The sequence below is a fragment of the Calidris pugnax genome, unplaced genomic scaffold, assembly GCF_001431845.1.
Source record: "Calidris pugnax isolate Ruff unplaced genomic scaffold, ASM143184v1 scaffold55, whole genome shotgun sequence".
Lineage (NCBI taxonomy): Eukaryota > Metazoa > Chordata > Aves > Charadriiformes > Scolopacidae > Calidris > Calidris pugnax.
The window spans coordinates 2,767,435-2,782,059 of NW_015090832.1; the positions used below are offsets into that span (position 1 = coordinate 2,767,435).

Below are 14,625 nucleotides of genomic sequence, written 5' to 3' on the forward strand. Positions count from 1 at the left end.
TACCACAGACCATGGGAAAGAACTCAAAACCCATCTGAGACCAACCACTAACATTTTTTTTCCCTCTTTAACCAACAGGTCAGCTGAACTCCGTTAAAGCAGTGTAAGGCCATGATGATACTGCAAAATGGCTGAACCCTGTCTGAAATAACACTTTGGAGGTGATCACTACTGAGGAATTACTCTGATGGCATGAAATCCTGAAATAATACACGTAGAGACAAAGGCACAGGTTTAAGAATCCACAGTACGCTAGGGGTTAAGCAAGCAACACAAAAGATGCAACTGTGGACCATACTGCATGTTTCTCATTATTTTTAGGAAGATTTAAGGAAGACCTCTTCAGTGGTCTGCTGTGCACATACCTGTAACTTTATTTACTGAGCCATTTCAAACCCAGGATCTCCTGCCACTCGCACTCATATTTGCTCATGATAGAGATTTCACCAGCTCGAGAACACTCTGGCCACGTCTCCAGGTTATGTGTAACTGCTCATCTCTATTTGGAGCTGATGAACTCGTCTCAGGATGCCATGGAGAATGGAAATGTTCTGTATGAATTTCCACATGTAAGAAGGGAGAGGAAAGGAAAGCATTTCCATTCATGACAACCTTCAGGCACTCCAGGTCTCCTGGTGTTTTTAACACTTGGATTTTCATCCTTTTGGACGTGAGGGGGAGGAGGAAAAGGAGGAAGAGTTTGAATTCACCTTGACTTCTCTTTGGCTTCAGCTGCCAAATATGCATAGAGTCATTATCTGAAAAGAAAAATTTGTTTATGCCTCCAGAGGCTGGAGCAATGACATGACTTGAGGGGCAAAGGTACAGTCATGATGCATCACTACCCTGGAGGCACTAAAGTATCTCCATGCAGCTGCTCAGCCAGAAAAGCCACTCAATTGCCCAAGTCCTTTCAAGGAGCTGAGCCCGAGGCAATATTTTAGTAGGAAACGGCCTCTTTAAAAATGAAAAGGAGTTATTTTTGCATCATTTGACTGGGATTATTTTAAATGTATTCCATTATAGCTCACCTGTATTACCAATAAAATAATGAATTTGCAACTGATTCTATTCAGATTAATTCCTTAAAGATACAGACAGCTTTATTGCACAGCTCCTTACACAGACACAGGGCAGCCCGTAGCACACCTCCAAAACCCATGGAATTGCCAGGGATAGCTCTGTCCTAGCACAGACAGGGGGTATGAGCCTGCATAGATTTCCACAAGCATCTCAGCAGTGACCAACAAAAAATGACTCCCTATTTTAGCCAAGGATTTAGTCACAAGGATGTCACCAAGGATTCACCTGGTTGAAACAACACAAAATTAGCAAGAGGAACTTCTGTTCATCTATTTAGTCTTGCTGTACCAAATTCAGCCTACCCTTTGTGAGCCAGCTGGAGAGATGGCCTAAAGGTGCAGTTACATTGAAGCCCAGGAGAAAGTTGCCATCTCGTGCCGTAGCGTAAGAGCTCACTGATGTTAAACCTCCTTTACTTTTTCCATTTGACCATCACTGGGCTAGAGACAACAAATGCTCCCAAGGGGATCTAGGAGTGACCTGTTATAAGACGTGCTGTTCCAAACCGAGAAGCGGGATGGGAAGAGGAAAGGAGCAGAACCTCACTGGGGATGGTGGAGTTGCTTCTTGCACCCATGTGGAATAAGTTTGTACATTCTCCCAGGGTAAAAGAGAAAACAGAAAAATAGGGGTTTGTCCCTCTGTATCTGAAAATGCTGCACAAGCCCCCAGTGAGGATTTTTACATCACCATAGGGGAAAATTTTTTCGCATTTTTTCTGGTCTCACTGTGGTAAACGCTGAACCTATAAACTGTAACACGCTCAGCCAGCACTGCTGAGCTGCTTTCTGCTATTTAATGAAAGTGCCTCTACCTTCTCCTGCAGCACTGTGTCTCATAATCCTCTAAGGCAGTCCTCCTTTTATATTCCTTTTTGCATATTTGGGTGTACCTGACGTTATGGACGCAGTCTCACCAGAAGTACATTACAACAGTAACATTTCCTCACTTTAACAAGAAACATTTCCTCTGATACACTCTACAATCACATTTAATTTTTAGGGCTTCAGGACTGTGCTCCCTGCAGGGACCCCGTTCGAGTAGTGCTGCACAAGCTCATGGTTTGACTTTCTTTCTTCTGTTGTTGTTAAAGCCTCTCCTTATACCTGGATTGGTACCATAGGCCATGGGAAAGAATTGAAAGCCCATCTGAGACCAACCACTAACATTTTTTTTCCCTCTTTAACCAACAGGTCAGCTGAACTCCGTTAAAGCAGTGTAAGGCCATGATGATACTGCAAAATGGCTGAACCCTGTCTGAAATAACACTTTGGAGGTGATCACTACTGAGGAATTACTCTGATGGCATGAAATCCTGAAATAATACACGTAGAGACAAAGGCACAGGTTTAAGAATCCACAGTATACCAGGGATTAAGCAAGCAATACAAAAGATGCAACTGTGGACCATACTGCATGTTTCTCACTATTTTTAGGAAGATTTAAGGAAGACCTCTTCAGTGGTCTGCTGTGCACATACCTGTAACTTTATTTACTGAGCCATTTCAAACCCAGGATCTCCTGCCACTCGCACTCATATTTGCTCATGATAGAGATTTCACCAGCTCGAGAACACTCTGGCCATGTCTCCAGGTTATGTGTAACTGCTCATCTCTATTTGGAGCTGATGAACTCGTCTCAGGATGCCATGGAGAATGGAAATGTTCTGTATGAATTTCCACATGTAAGAAGGGAGAGGAAAGGAAAGCATTTCCATTCATGACAACCTTCAGGCACTCCAGGTCTCCTGGTGTTTTTAACACTTGGATTTTCATCCTTTTGGACGTGAGGGGGAGGAGGAAAAGGAGGAAGAGTTTGAATTCACCTTGACTTCTCTTTGGCTTCAGCTGCCAAATATGCATAGAGTCATTATCTGAAAAGAAAAATTTGTTTATGCCTCCAGAGGCTGGAGCAATGACATGACTTGAGGGGCAAAGGTACAGTCATGATGCATCACTACCCTGGAGGCACTAAAGTATCTCCATGCAGCTGCTCAGCCAGAAAAGCCACTCAATTGCCCAAGTCCTTTCAAGGAGCTGAGCCCGAGGCAATATTTTAGTAGGAAACGGCCTCTTTAAAAATGAAAAGGAGTTATTTTTGCATCATTTGACTGGGATTATTTTAAATGTATTCCATTATAGCTCACCTGTATTACCAATAAAATAATGAATTTGCAACTGATTCTGTTCAGATTAATTCCTTAAAGATACAGACAGCTTTATTGCACAGCTCCTTACACAGACACAGGGCAGCCCGTAGCACACCTCCAAAACCCATGGAATTGCCAGGGATAGCTCTGTCCTAGCACAGACAGGGGGTATGAGCCTGCACAGATTTCCACAAGCGTCTCAGCAGTGACCAACAAAAACTGACTCCCTATTTTAGCCAAGGATTTAGTCACAAGGATGTCACCAAGGATTCACCTGGTTGAAACAACACAAAATTAGCAAGAGGAACTTCTGTTCACCTATTTAGTCTTGCTGTACCAAATTCAGCCTACCCTTTGTGAGCCAGCTGGAGAGATGGCCTAAAGGTGCAGTTACATTGAAGCCCAGGAGAAAGTTGCCATCTCGTGCCGTAGCGTAAGAGCTCACTGATGTTAAACCTCCTTTACTTTTTCCATTTGACCATCACTGGGCTAGAGACAACAAATGCTCCCAAGGGGATCTAGGAGTGACCTGTTATAAGACGTGCTGTTCCAAACCGAGAAGCGGGATGGGAAGAGGAAAGGAGCAGAACCTCACTGGGGATGGTGGAGTTGCTTCTTGCACCCATGTGGAATAAGTTTGTACATTCTCCCAGGGTAAAAGAGAAAACAGAAAAATAGGGGTTTGTCCCTCTGTATCTGAAAATGCTGCACAAGCCCCCAGTGAGGATTTTTACATCACCATAGGGGAAAATTTTTTCGCATTTTTTCTGGTCTCACTGTGGTAAACGCTGAACCTATAAACTGCAACACGCTCAGCCAGCACTGCTGAGCTGCTTTCTGCTATTTAATGAAAGTGCCTCTACCTTCTCCTGCAGCACTGTGTCTCATAATCCTCTAAGGCAGTCCTCCTTTTATATTCCTTTTTGCATATTTGGGTGTACCTGACGTTATGGACGCAGTCTCACCAGAAGTACATTACAACAGTAACATTTCCTCACTTTAACAAGAAACATTTCCTCTGATACACTCTACAATCACATTTAATTTTTATTTTTTTTTCATCCAGCATGGGATGGTCAGTGATTATCCTATAACCTGCTGTATATTTTGTATATTTTTGGAGGCAATGAAAATGGTTGGGCGAGATAGACGTATCATTGAAAGACTCATGGCTATACCCTGCTGAGATTGCCAGGAAGCCTTAGGACTACTGGAAAGGCAGAGAAGAATTAGTTGCAGTATTTTGGTATAAAATCTAACAGAGGTTTATCTCAAGAAACAAAAGGAAAGAAAACAGACCTTGGAGAAAAAAGAACAGGAACTGAACCCCCGAGACACGGGGGCAATACACGGCTCTCATTCTGCTACAAACACTGGTAGAGAAATCTTTTCTCTTTTTTGAATTGAAAAACTTTTTCAGTGACAGCAGCAGACTATCTTGAAGACTCCTATCTATTTTAATCAGGCTTCTTTAGCACCTGCTTAAGTCTCAGAGCTCAGGATTGGCTTAAACACATATGAAAAGGCCCTGTGGCATGTATTCCTTGACAACAATCTGTTCTCCTCACCTCATAGAGTGTAATGATGCCATTTGTCTCATTTGGAGGCTTCCACTGAACATAGATCTTCTCTTCAAAAGGTCCTCCCTGGATGGATTCCAAGGGAACGGGTCCAGGAACTAGAGGAAGGAAAAAAAAAATAAAAAATTGTGTTAGAAGCTACTACCAGCTCCAGCCGCACACGTCAGAAGACACCAAGAGGCCACCAGACAGTTGAAAATAAAAACCATTAAAAAAATATAATTTTAAAAATCCCTCAATGCATTACCATTACCAAGGTACTAACAATATGAAAGGCCTCTTCTCAACCTTTGGTTCAAATAAGAATACCCTAATGTAACCACCAAGTGATAAATAAAACCAGAATGCATGAATAGATGAAGCTAATTTCAGTACGTCCTTACTCCAGTACAGCACAGCAGGGAATTCAATTTGTCCTTCTCCACCCACACAACAGCAAAGCTCTATCACCTAAACAGCCAGATTGCACCTTGGCATAAAGATGCTACTGGGCTGTACACCTTTATCAATATCAAAGATTGATTTCCTTAGTAAAGTAACAATGGAAGATTTATATTTCATTATGGCTACAAGGCCAGCTAAAAAAAAAAATAAAAAATCCACCTACTCAAGCAAAATTTGAATGCTGTGGAAGATAACTAACTAAATGCACTTCCAAGCCTGTCTGCTAAAAACCCTGTCCATTTTTCTTATGGATCTGCTGTCCTCTTATGTCCCCCCACATGATATACTGGGCTGCTGGAGCCACTTGCAGCTGGGAGAAACTTAAGGCAGCAGCTCCTTTACAGCTCTGGCAGAGGAAGAACGCTTCTTTTTTAACACATTAGAGTGCAAGGCTCCTTTCTCTCTCTGAGAGTCCTTGGTCTGAAATAGCTCAGATGGGATAATAACACTTTAAAGCTTTCCATCAGCGCTTCCGGAAACGATTCTTTTGTATCAAGAAGGGAAGAGTTAGCACCAAAGGAACTCGGCTTCCGAGATGTACCCAAAATGCTCCATCCACACCACCAGCATTCAGAAAAGCTACATTCAGGAAAGGAAAACATTATCCTTCTTTCTGGGATAGCGATGGGAGGGCATAAGAAAAATCAACGAATTCCAGGATTACATTTACCCATATGATAAAAGAAGCTGCTCTGTGGGTCCTGGGCAGCTCAGAACATGACTCCTACAGACTTAAACCTACCGCCGACCGGTAACTGCTTACACCAGTGTTCATCATTTCCCAGCTCCTCAGGGACCCTTGCCCTTTCAAGAACACGGCTGTGAAACAGATAAGTCTGATGGGACAGAGGGTTATGTCGTTATTTACAACCTGAAAATGTGAGTCTTCCCCCCAAAAACCCAAGCAATCAAGCCAACCCAACAGAACTTACCGTCTTCCTCGGTCTGCACAACCAACTCCTCACTTTCCATTTTGCCCTCCGGGTTGGAGAGGGCCAACCTCAGCCGGATGGTCATGAAGGGCCGAAGACCTCGCAAGGTGTAGTGGGAAGAAGTTTGGATGAGCTCCTCAGCCTCAAATTTTTGCTGGTTAAACACGTACTGGTACTGGACAGTGAGGTTGTAGCTGTGGCAGCGGGTCACCGCGTAACCAAAGGGCTCCCACTGCAACGTCAGCTGCCGGGAGCGGATATCAACAACCTCTACGTTCTGTGGCCCATGGACAGGATCTGTGATGTAAGCAAAGAAAAAAATAAAAATAAATAATTTGACATGAGAAGTCGTCACTCATCCATTACTATGTCGCCCTCCATATTGCCAGAGTATCTAAGTACGTTTTGTCTTTACAAATTCATGTCAGCTCCACAAATGTATTCTGGATGCGGAGTTTTCCCTGAAAATTCCCCATCATAGGGCCCTGAACAGTGGGCATGCTCCCAATTCCTGTTAAACCTCAGAGAATCCAACAAGGGTAACACGATGCACATCAGTTAAGTAGGGTCAAAGTTGCACTTTCTTCATTCTTACAGTAAAAAAAAAGTAGTTGATGGTCTGACTGAAGTGCCCCAATACCTTGGTGAGTCCAGCCCTAAATGATGCACATGCACAGGAAATGTATTTGCATTCCTTCTGCCAGAGAAAGAATGAACTCAGGTCTCAGCTTTCAACGTAGCCCCAACACCCTCCCACCGACCCAAAGCCCGTTCTGCTCAGAGAATAAGAGTGGAAGAACTGAGATTCAGTCCCTGACTGCCAGGCTTCCAACAAGACCATTACTATTCCCCCCTCAATTTTTTAAACTCCTGAATGTTTGGGCAATGGGCACACAAGCAGACGTGTGCTTCCCCACTATTTCACTATGTTTTCTGAGTCATCTCAAGCTCCTTCCAATAAAACTTTTATTTCACATCATATCAACGCCTTGGCCCCACCAAAGTTTCACTGCTCTTCATTATTCTTTCTAGAGTATCTGGCTGAGGTACAGTTTGAATATTCATGTGTAGGACTCATTTTCACCTGCTGTTCCTTAATTTATTTTTAACAGCATAACTCAAATGCTCTGACTACAGACTCTGCCCTTTATATAAAATATAAATGCATGCACCGCTAGACACGCGGATATAAAGAATGAAGGATGAGTGAGTAAAATCAGTGTTTGAGATATGTCAGATGGTAATAATACTACACATGTCAGATTTTGTTTATCTGACATTTCTTCAACTTGTGCAGCTCGTTTGCTTTTTTGCTTAACATATAGCTAAGCAAGGTAATTAGAAAATACATAATTTCACATAAAGTTTCTTGATTTATAGCACAATTTAGCGTTTCGCCCACTTCTCATGTTCTCTCACGATTTTAACCTATGAAAGGGACAGAACGTTTTCACAGAAACAAAAAAAAAAATTACAAGGGCTCCCCAACACCAGTTACACTTCTTTGAAAGATAAAGTGGAGAAAGAGCCTTCCAATAATTCTTGAAAGTAAAGCACACACCAGCAAAACTGACTTCAATCTGTTAATGCATAAGCAGAAAATACACTAGAACAACCGACAGGATCCGTACTACTTCTAAAAAACCCCTCGTGACTGGCAATGGGAAACCAGCTACTTCTGAAATGAACAGTATTCTCAGTCCTTGGATGGGCACACACACACATGCAGACACTTCTGAAATACAACAGATACTGAAGTACCAGGGGTCTGAAGCCAGCAACTGGTTAAGTCATGTCATTCCCTTAGCATGCAGAAAACACCAATCCAATGACATTTTTTAGTACTGTTTGTGTCAAAAAAAAATAATCATTTAGCAATTAGAATGTTTGATTGCATAAACACACATATATTTAGCATCAGGTGATAATCACTCCTTTACCATGAAAAGAACATTGCTGTCGATGAACTGTACAGATAAATAAGGTGAACAAAAGAATGGTTCTGTGAAATCTTTCAGCCTCTGGAAGTGTGAAGGCAAGCACAAGCCTTGTTCCAAGATGCAGCGAAAGGAAAGAAAACCAAAAGCAGATGCTTGTCCTTCAGAATTCTCTACTGCACCAAGTGACCAACTCCAGACCCCAACCCAGAACGTGGCTGAGACACGGCAAAAACGTTTCACACCAAGACGACGATGAGACGACGACAACAATTAACCTCCATGTTGATGTTACAGTGAGTTTTTTTCAATTATAGTTATTTTCTGTAAGTCAGTCATGTTATGGAATGAATGGGTAATTAGAGGGTGTTTAGTTTATTGATGTCAGATGTCCTGATTTTATCAGTGGGTAAGGAATGACCCTGATTCAGCATCACCTCACCAAGTCCTATGTCCAACACCCGGGCTTTGGAAGACTACCTGCAGGTTTGAGTTTGCTTCCTCATGTTGTTCACATTTACCCTTTCCTTTCTTACCGAGAATGGTAAGTCTTGGGACATGCCTTGTACCAAACATATTCTAATTCTACTCAAAATATAATGCAAATGCTCTAAGATACATCCTGCAGCCTTTCTTTAGTCTTTCAACACAATCTTTTCAATAAAGTAACCAGACTATTAACAAGATTACTTGGAAAAACTAAAACTCAGACTCCAAACATAGTCCAGACCCCACTGCACAATCACAGAAGACACCACATTCTCCCAAGAACTGTCCGATCCCAGGCTGATAATCCCAAAATGTGAGATTTTTCAGTGAATAAAATGAGATCAGGATGCTGCAGCTCACAGAGGGAGAAGGAAGGGGATGGAGATTTCAGAAATACCCACAGCCTGAGGAGTCTCCAGCAGCAGACGCCGAGACTGGACATCTAATGGCCTTCTAGATTTTTGAGCAAAGGAGGAATAAATAAGTAAAAGCTATTGAAACTTTAGGTTCAGAGAAGAAGAAACCAAACTGGAATTGAATCAACAAATAAAAGTTGGACCTGGAAACATTAATATTATTTCTCTGGCTCCCTTCTCTCAGTTTCCATCTCCTTTCTCTGAAAGCCGAGACTCTGTAATTTTGAAAATGTTTTCCAGTTGCCACACTGATTTTCTCTGCAGTGTAAGCCATTGAAACTCATTTTCAAAGATGAGATTTTTGTACTGTTGTTTTCAAAGGACCGTGGTCCTACTACCTTCTCCATTTCATTCCTTCCACAGTTTAGCTTTGTACGTATACAATCTCAAAATCCCTGGCACTCTGCTGTCTAACATCACTTGCTTTTCGTTATGTTGCAATGACTCATTTTCCCCCAAAACAAGAAAACTGAAAATGTTTATAATTGATCTGCAATCTTCTAGTAGTGGTGAGTACTTGAAACTGTATTCCTTTTGTATTCCTGGAATTATAGCTTCCAAATAATGCAAGAAAAAAACTGAGAATTATTAACCTTGCCCTTGGCTTGTGAAAGAAAAGCTGCTAATATGAATCTCAACATCAGCCGTACACAAATTCCTACCAAAGCAAGACAGAAACAGACTGGCCCAATGTGAATACCTGGACAGCATAGACAAGTAGTCCTGGTATAACCTGCATAAACCAAAGGAAAATTTACTAAGTGTTCTGAGACCTTGGAAAAAACCAAAGGAAACTATTGCGAGGCCGGAGCAATGAAAGAGCCGCCACCGATGGATTAAAGCTGCTCTTGAACCCACACAAAGGAAATTGCAGCCTCCTGGATTTCTGTGCAAATGTTGTATTTTCATTTCAGCCTGGCTGAACTATTAATTACATTTTGAAAGTTTGCATCAAAATCAGCAACTGAGCAGTATTTTCTTACTACCACATCTCCCACCAATGCTTTGACACCTCTCATTACTGCGGTCGGTTGGTGCAAACACTCAGCAGGACAGACAGTATTTTTTTAATACCACATCTCCCACCAATGCTTTGATACCTCTCATTACTCTGGTCGGTTGGTGCAAACACTCAGCAGGACAGGAACCTCTCTGAAGTCTCTCGTATTAGGGACGAGGAACCTTTCTGAAGTATGAAATGATGACGTGCTAATGGCCCGAGTGGAAAAAAGCTCTCCCCTGAGACCCCTCAGCTGAGCTACCAGTCCTTTTTGACCCAAAAGTGAACTGCAATGTTCATAGATTGCATTTTCTGCTACCACAATTTTAAAAGAAAAGGTGACTTTTATGACTGGTTTTCCTCTTTCTTCATTGAGCGTTACAGATCTCATTTTGCTCACTGGAGTCAAGGTGAGGCGTAGAAAGGCAAAGGTTGATTTAGCCTATTAATAACAATTGTCTCTGCTTTCTACCCCTCCATCAAGAGAAGAGCAGAGAGGAAAGGAAGCGCTGGCGAGACACTGGGGTTGGAACACGAAGCTCAAGTTGAGCAGTGAAGTTAAATGGAGACAATCGGCTGTTGCCCCCGGGTTAACGACCTGCTGCAGGAGCCTAATTACAAGAAATGGTGCTGTCAGTAAAGACAGGACATTGAGCAGAAGACGTCCGTACGTGGCTGAGGCCCCGTGCCCATGTCTCCTGACCCAGGGAGAGCAGGAGGCAGGGTTTATTAGCAGTGCAGGTGTCCACTGATCACATTCTGTTTCCCAGCAGGAGGTTACAGGAGACCAAGAATGCACTAGGGGAAATAAAATGAGTGTGACAGGTACAGCAGCTTTCTGAGAGTCCTAAACTGATGTTTTCAGACAAAGAAAGAGAAGGAAAACAGGTGAGAATTTGATTCCTGCTTTCCTCTCAGCACACCTGAGCTCATCAGCCAGTCACGCCAACCAGAGCAGGGCAACCAACACCTGGGCACCCCAGTAAGGTCCAGGCAGACTGGGAGGAGATAAGGAGAAGACTTGGTGCATTGGTAGTTGATAATAAGACTAAAACTCGTGTCCTCCCAACTACCAGCATGGTACAAACTCTCTCTGTAGCCCAGAAAATATTTAAATTCATTTTAATTTACAAACTATAAACTTGGTAGTATCACAGAACGGCTGAGAACTCCACAGAATATTTCAGTCTCACAATAAACCGAGACAGTGGCCACTTTTCATTCAACATCATCAAAACTCCTAATGGTGTTGAATCAGCAGTTCAGGCTGTTCTCTTTGTGTTTCTCAAAGACATCATTCTTGTTCTACAGATTGGAAAACCAAGCAGTAAAGCAATTTGTCTGACAATGATTTTACTCTAGGTATTAGAGCAGAGCTGAAGCCTTCTCTGTCTTGTCTTTTTTCCCTATTCTTCGTCTTCCTCCTTAAATTTCCACAGGGTGAAACAGGTTGAAGGAAACACACCCACTATCAAAAAAAAGAGCAAGATAAGGAGAGCAAAAGAATTCAAGGGCTTTGTCTTAAATGCACAGTTCACATGTGCAATGGTTCAGGTTAAAACAACCACCTCTCCAGCGCCTGCTGCTCATCTTTGCAGAGGCTGTGACAGAGGAGTTGTTCTGTAGGCACCTTCCCTCTCGGTGTCCCCTACGTGGACATCTCAGGATGATGGACAACTCTGTCCCCTCCGAAGGGCAGCACGTCTTTGTGCCAGAGCTCCTTTGCTGGGTGTCCCAGCTCACACAGCTGCTGCCCAGCACAGCTCAACGCCTTTTCAGACGCGAAAAACACTGATTTAACAGAGCTCACTAGTCTTTTGATACAGCAGAAATGTTTTGACTTTGCCCTTTTCTGCAGCAAGAACATCTCCCTAATATTTGGATCTAATTTTTCTATTTTTCTAAACTAGTTCGGGTATCATCACTGGTCCAAAGACAGTGCAGACAAAGCTGAAAGGGGGCAATTATACAGAAAGGCATGTTCTGAGAGAAGACTTGCAACAGAGAAAAGAGAAAAAAGGAGCGAGACTGTCACAATAAAATCACCACAGAACAAACAACCTGCTTGGTGAGATACCTACAATCAACTAAACCCCAAGTCACACACAAAGAAACAGGTGTCATTATGGCTGATGAACTGAAATCAGCTATTTTATGACATTCTCTGAGCAGTGAAGGAGGAGGAGCCCTGCCACACAGATGAAACCGTTATAAAAAGAAGATGAAATAAGTTAGATAATGGAGTTTATGCTTAGATAAACCAGGGCCTGAGCTCCCTCAAGAGTTAATATGACCATTTACTTTGGTTCACAGCACATTTACTTCTTTTTTTGACTGATCTGGTTTTGTTCTATTACAAACCCCATTAAACATCCTCTGATCTCATAGTTCAAACCTTCTTAAACAAAGCAAAAAAAAATTTAAAAAAAGGAAAAAAGAAAGAAAAATCTACCCAAATGCTTTTAGATCTACCTGATGTTTAAGGAACTCGGCAGACCTTTCAATTTGTCACCAAATGTGCCTGTCACACCGTGTAGAAATCCACACGGTGGCCAATGCCCAAGGTGAAGGAAAAGCCAAGCTGCAGGAGATCAGGGCCACAACCCAGTGCCCGCCGAGCAGAGCCTACCTGTGCTCACTCCAGGCACCCCCCAGCTGCCAAACCCTCACTTGTAAACAACTTCAAGATAATTAAGCACTACTTTTTAAAACAGGTTTATTAGCATCTGTTTAAATGGGTATTTTTTTTTCACTATGTTACGAAACGGTAAAATGAAAGCTTTCTTTCTCTTATACCTAAAACTATTGTTCCCTAACAAACTTAAAATAATAATTTAAAGCAACAATAAAGGGTAATTACTGGTTTTATTAAAAACATCTATCATGGATACACATAGCAGTGGTATTCCATGTCTAGGAACAAAATGTACATTATTGAGTGTTTTGATGATTAAATACAAAAGCATAATTGAATATGCTAATGAAAGTGAGATTACAAAGGAGGTAAACCACTTCTTTTGTGTCAAACAAAAGTAAAATGTGTGTTTTTTCCCAAGTTTATTTTATTATATATAAATAAAATATTTATTTAACTGTTTATTTTACCATCCTGCACGTGCATTTATTTTTATTACCTCTTCCTCTGTCTACTTCTGCTGTTATCTACAAATGGAGTAAGTGGAAGAGATTAGGCTAACATACACGCTAGTTCCTGACAAAACATAAGTTATCTCTATAAAAATAAACAAGGTAATCAAAATATTAGGTAGAAGAGAGGCTTCCTCTACACAGCCACGGGGCTGCAGAATTAGCCCGAGCAGCAGAGAAAAGCACCGCTCTCGCAGGTAGGACTTCCCCCATTTGTGACTGGGGCTTCCTTTGGCGTCTGTGCAATCAGCCAGATAAATTCTCTGTGTTCTTTTGGAAACTTGCCTTTCAAAAACAAAAATAAAAAAAGAAACATTGAAATTTCCAGTTTAACTTGGAGATCTAGCAGAAGCAGCTATCAGTTGAGGAAGCGTTGGCTTTGAGGGCACTATTGAAATATCCTCATTGCCCCAAACCACTGGAGACCTGTCCATTTTTCTCAGGATTCAGGAGCAGCAGCAACTCCCATTTTCATCAGCTACAAGTCCCCATGGGGGAGGAATCTCTGTACGATGGGCACCAGCCAATTCCCTGTACTCAACAGCATCTAAAGGGACTGTCTCGTCACAACATGCCATGTTGGCAGAAGGAAAACAACACACAAACCAAACCACCAACACTTTCAATTGCTAAGAATACCAGGACTGGATAATTACTTAGAGCAAAGTAGAATAAGTCACAACCGTAATGATAAGGTGAAACAAATGGGGAGTTTTCAAGGAGTGGGAGGTGAAAAAGGTGGGTGGTGGGTGAAAAGGTGGCAGAGATGGGAACTCTGTGACAACCAGTTTCTTTTCCCAGTCACTCCCTTAACTAGACCGAGAGACCTTCAAATCCCTGCAGCTGAGTTCTGCTTGCAACGTATTCCAAAACCACACTTTTAGAAAGGGTCTAGCTACAATTTATGACCAGCTGCTTAATTCTCATGTCATGCTCGTGCCTTCCTTCCAAGGGGTGTTGAAGCCAGCACCGCGACGCCGTTAGTGCCACGGATGGGAGCGATTCTGTGAACGTACATATTCCAACAACTGGTCATTTCCAACTGCTATAGACACTCTTTGGGATGGCAGAGGAGAGATCTGCTTAATTCTCATGTCATGCTCGTGCCTTCCTTCCAAGGGGTGTTGAAGCCAGCACCGCGACGCCGTTAGTGCCACGGATGGGAGCGATTCTGTGAACGTACATATTCCAACAACTGGTCATTTCCAACTGCTATAGACACTCTTTGGGATGGCAGAGGAGAGATCACAGAATCACAGAATCTTCTAGGTTGGAAGGGACCTTAAAGATCATCTTGTCCAACCGTCAACCTCACTGACAAAAATAGACACCCACACAACAAACAGGGAGCATCATCACTAAACCAGACCTCCCAGCACTACATCAACCCGTCTTTTGAACACCTCCAGGGATGGGGCCTCAACCCCCTCCCTGGGCAGCCCATTCCA

The 14,625-nt window shown here is 42.5% G+C and overlaps 1 protein-coding gene across 8 annotated transcripts in view; it reads right to left on the minus strand.

Annotated features, from left to right (window-relative positions):
* Positions 1–14,625, minus strand: part of PTPRT (protein tyrosine phosphatase, receptor type, T) — a 481,241-nt gene that overhangs the window by 152,065 nt on the left and 314,551 nt on the right. For all 8 annotated transcript variants that reach the window (XM_014941276.1, XM_014941273.1, XM_014941274.1 and 5 more), the window contains exons 8-9: positions 6,189–6,485; positions 4,801–4,910 (exon numbers count right to left, since the gene is read on the minus strand). In XM_014941276.1, the coding sequence (XP_014796762.1) occupies positions 4,801–4,910; positions 6,189–6,485 (407 nt within the window). The remainder of the gene's footprint in view (positions 1–4,800; positions 4,911–6,188; positions 6,486–14,625) is intronic.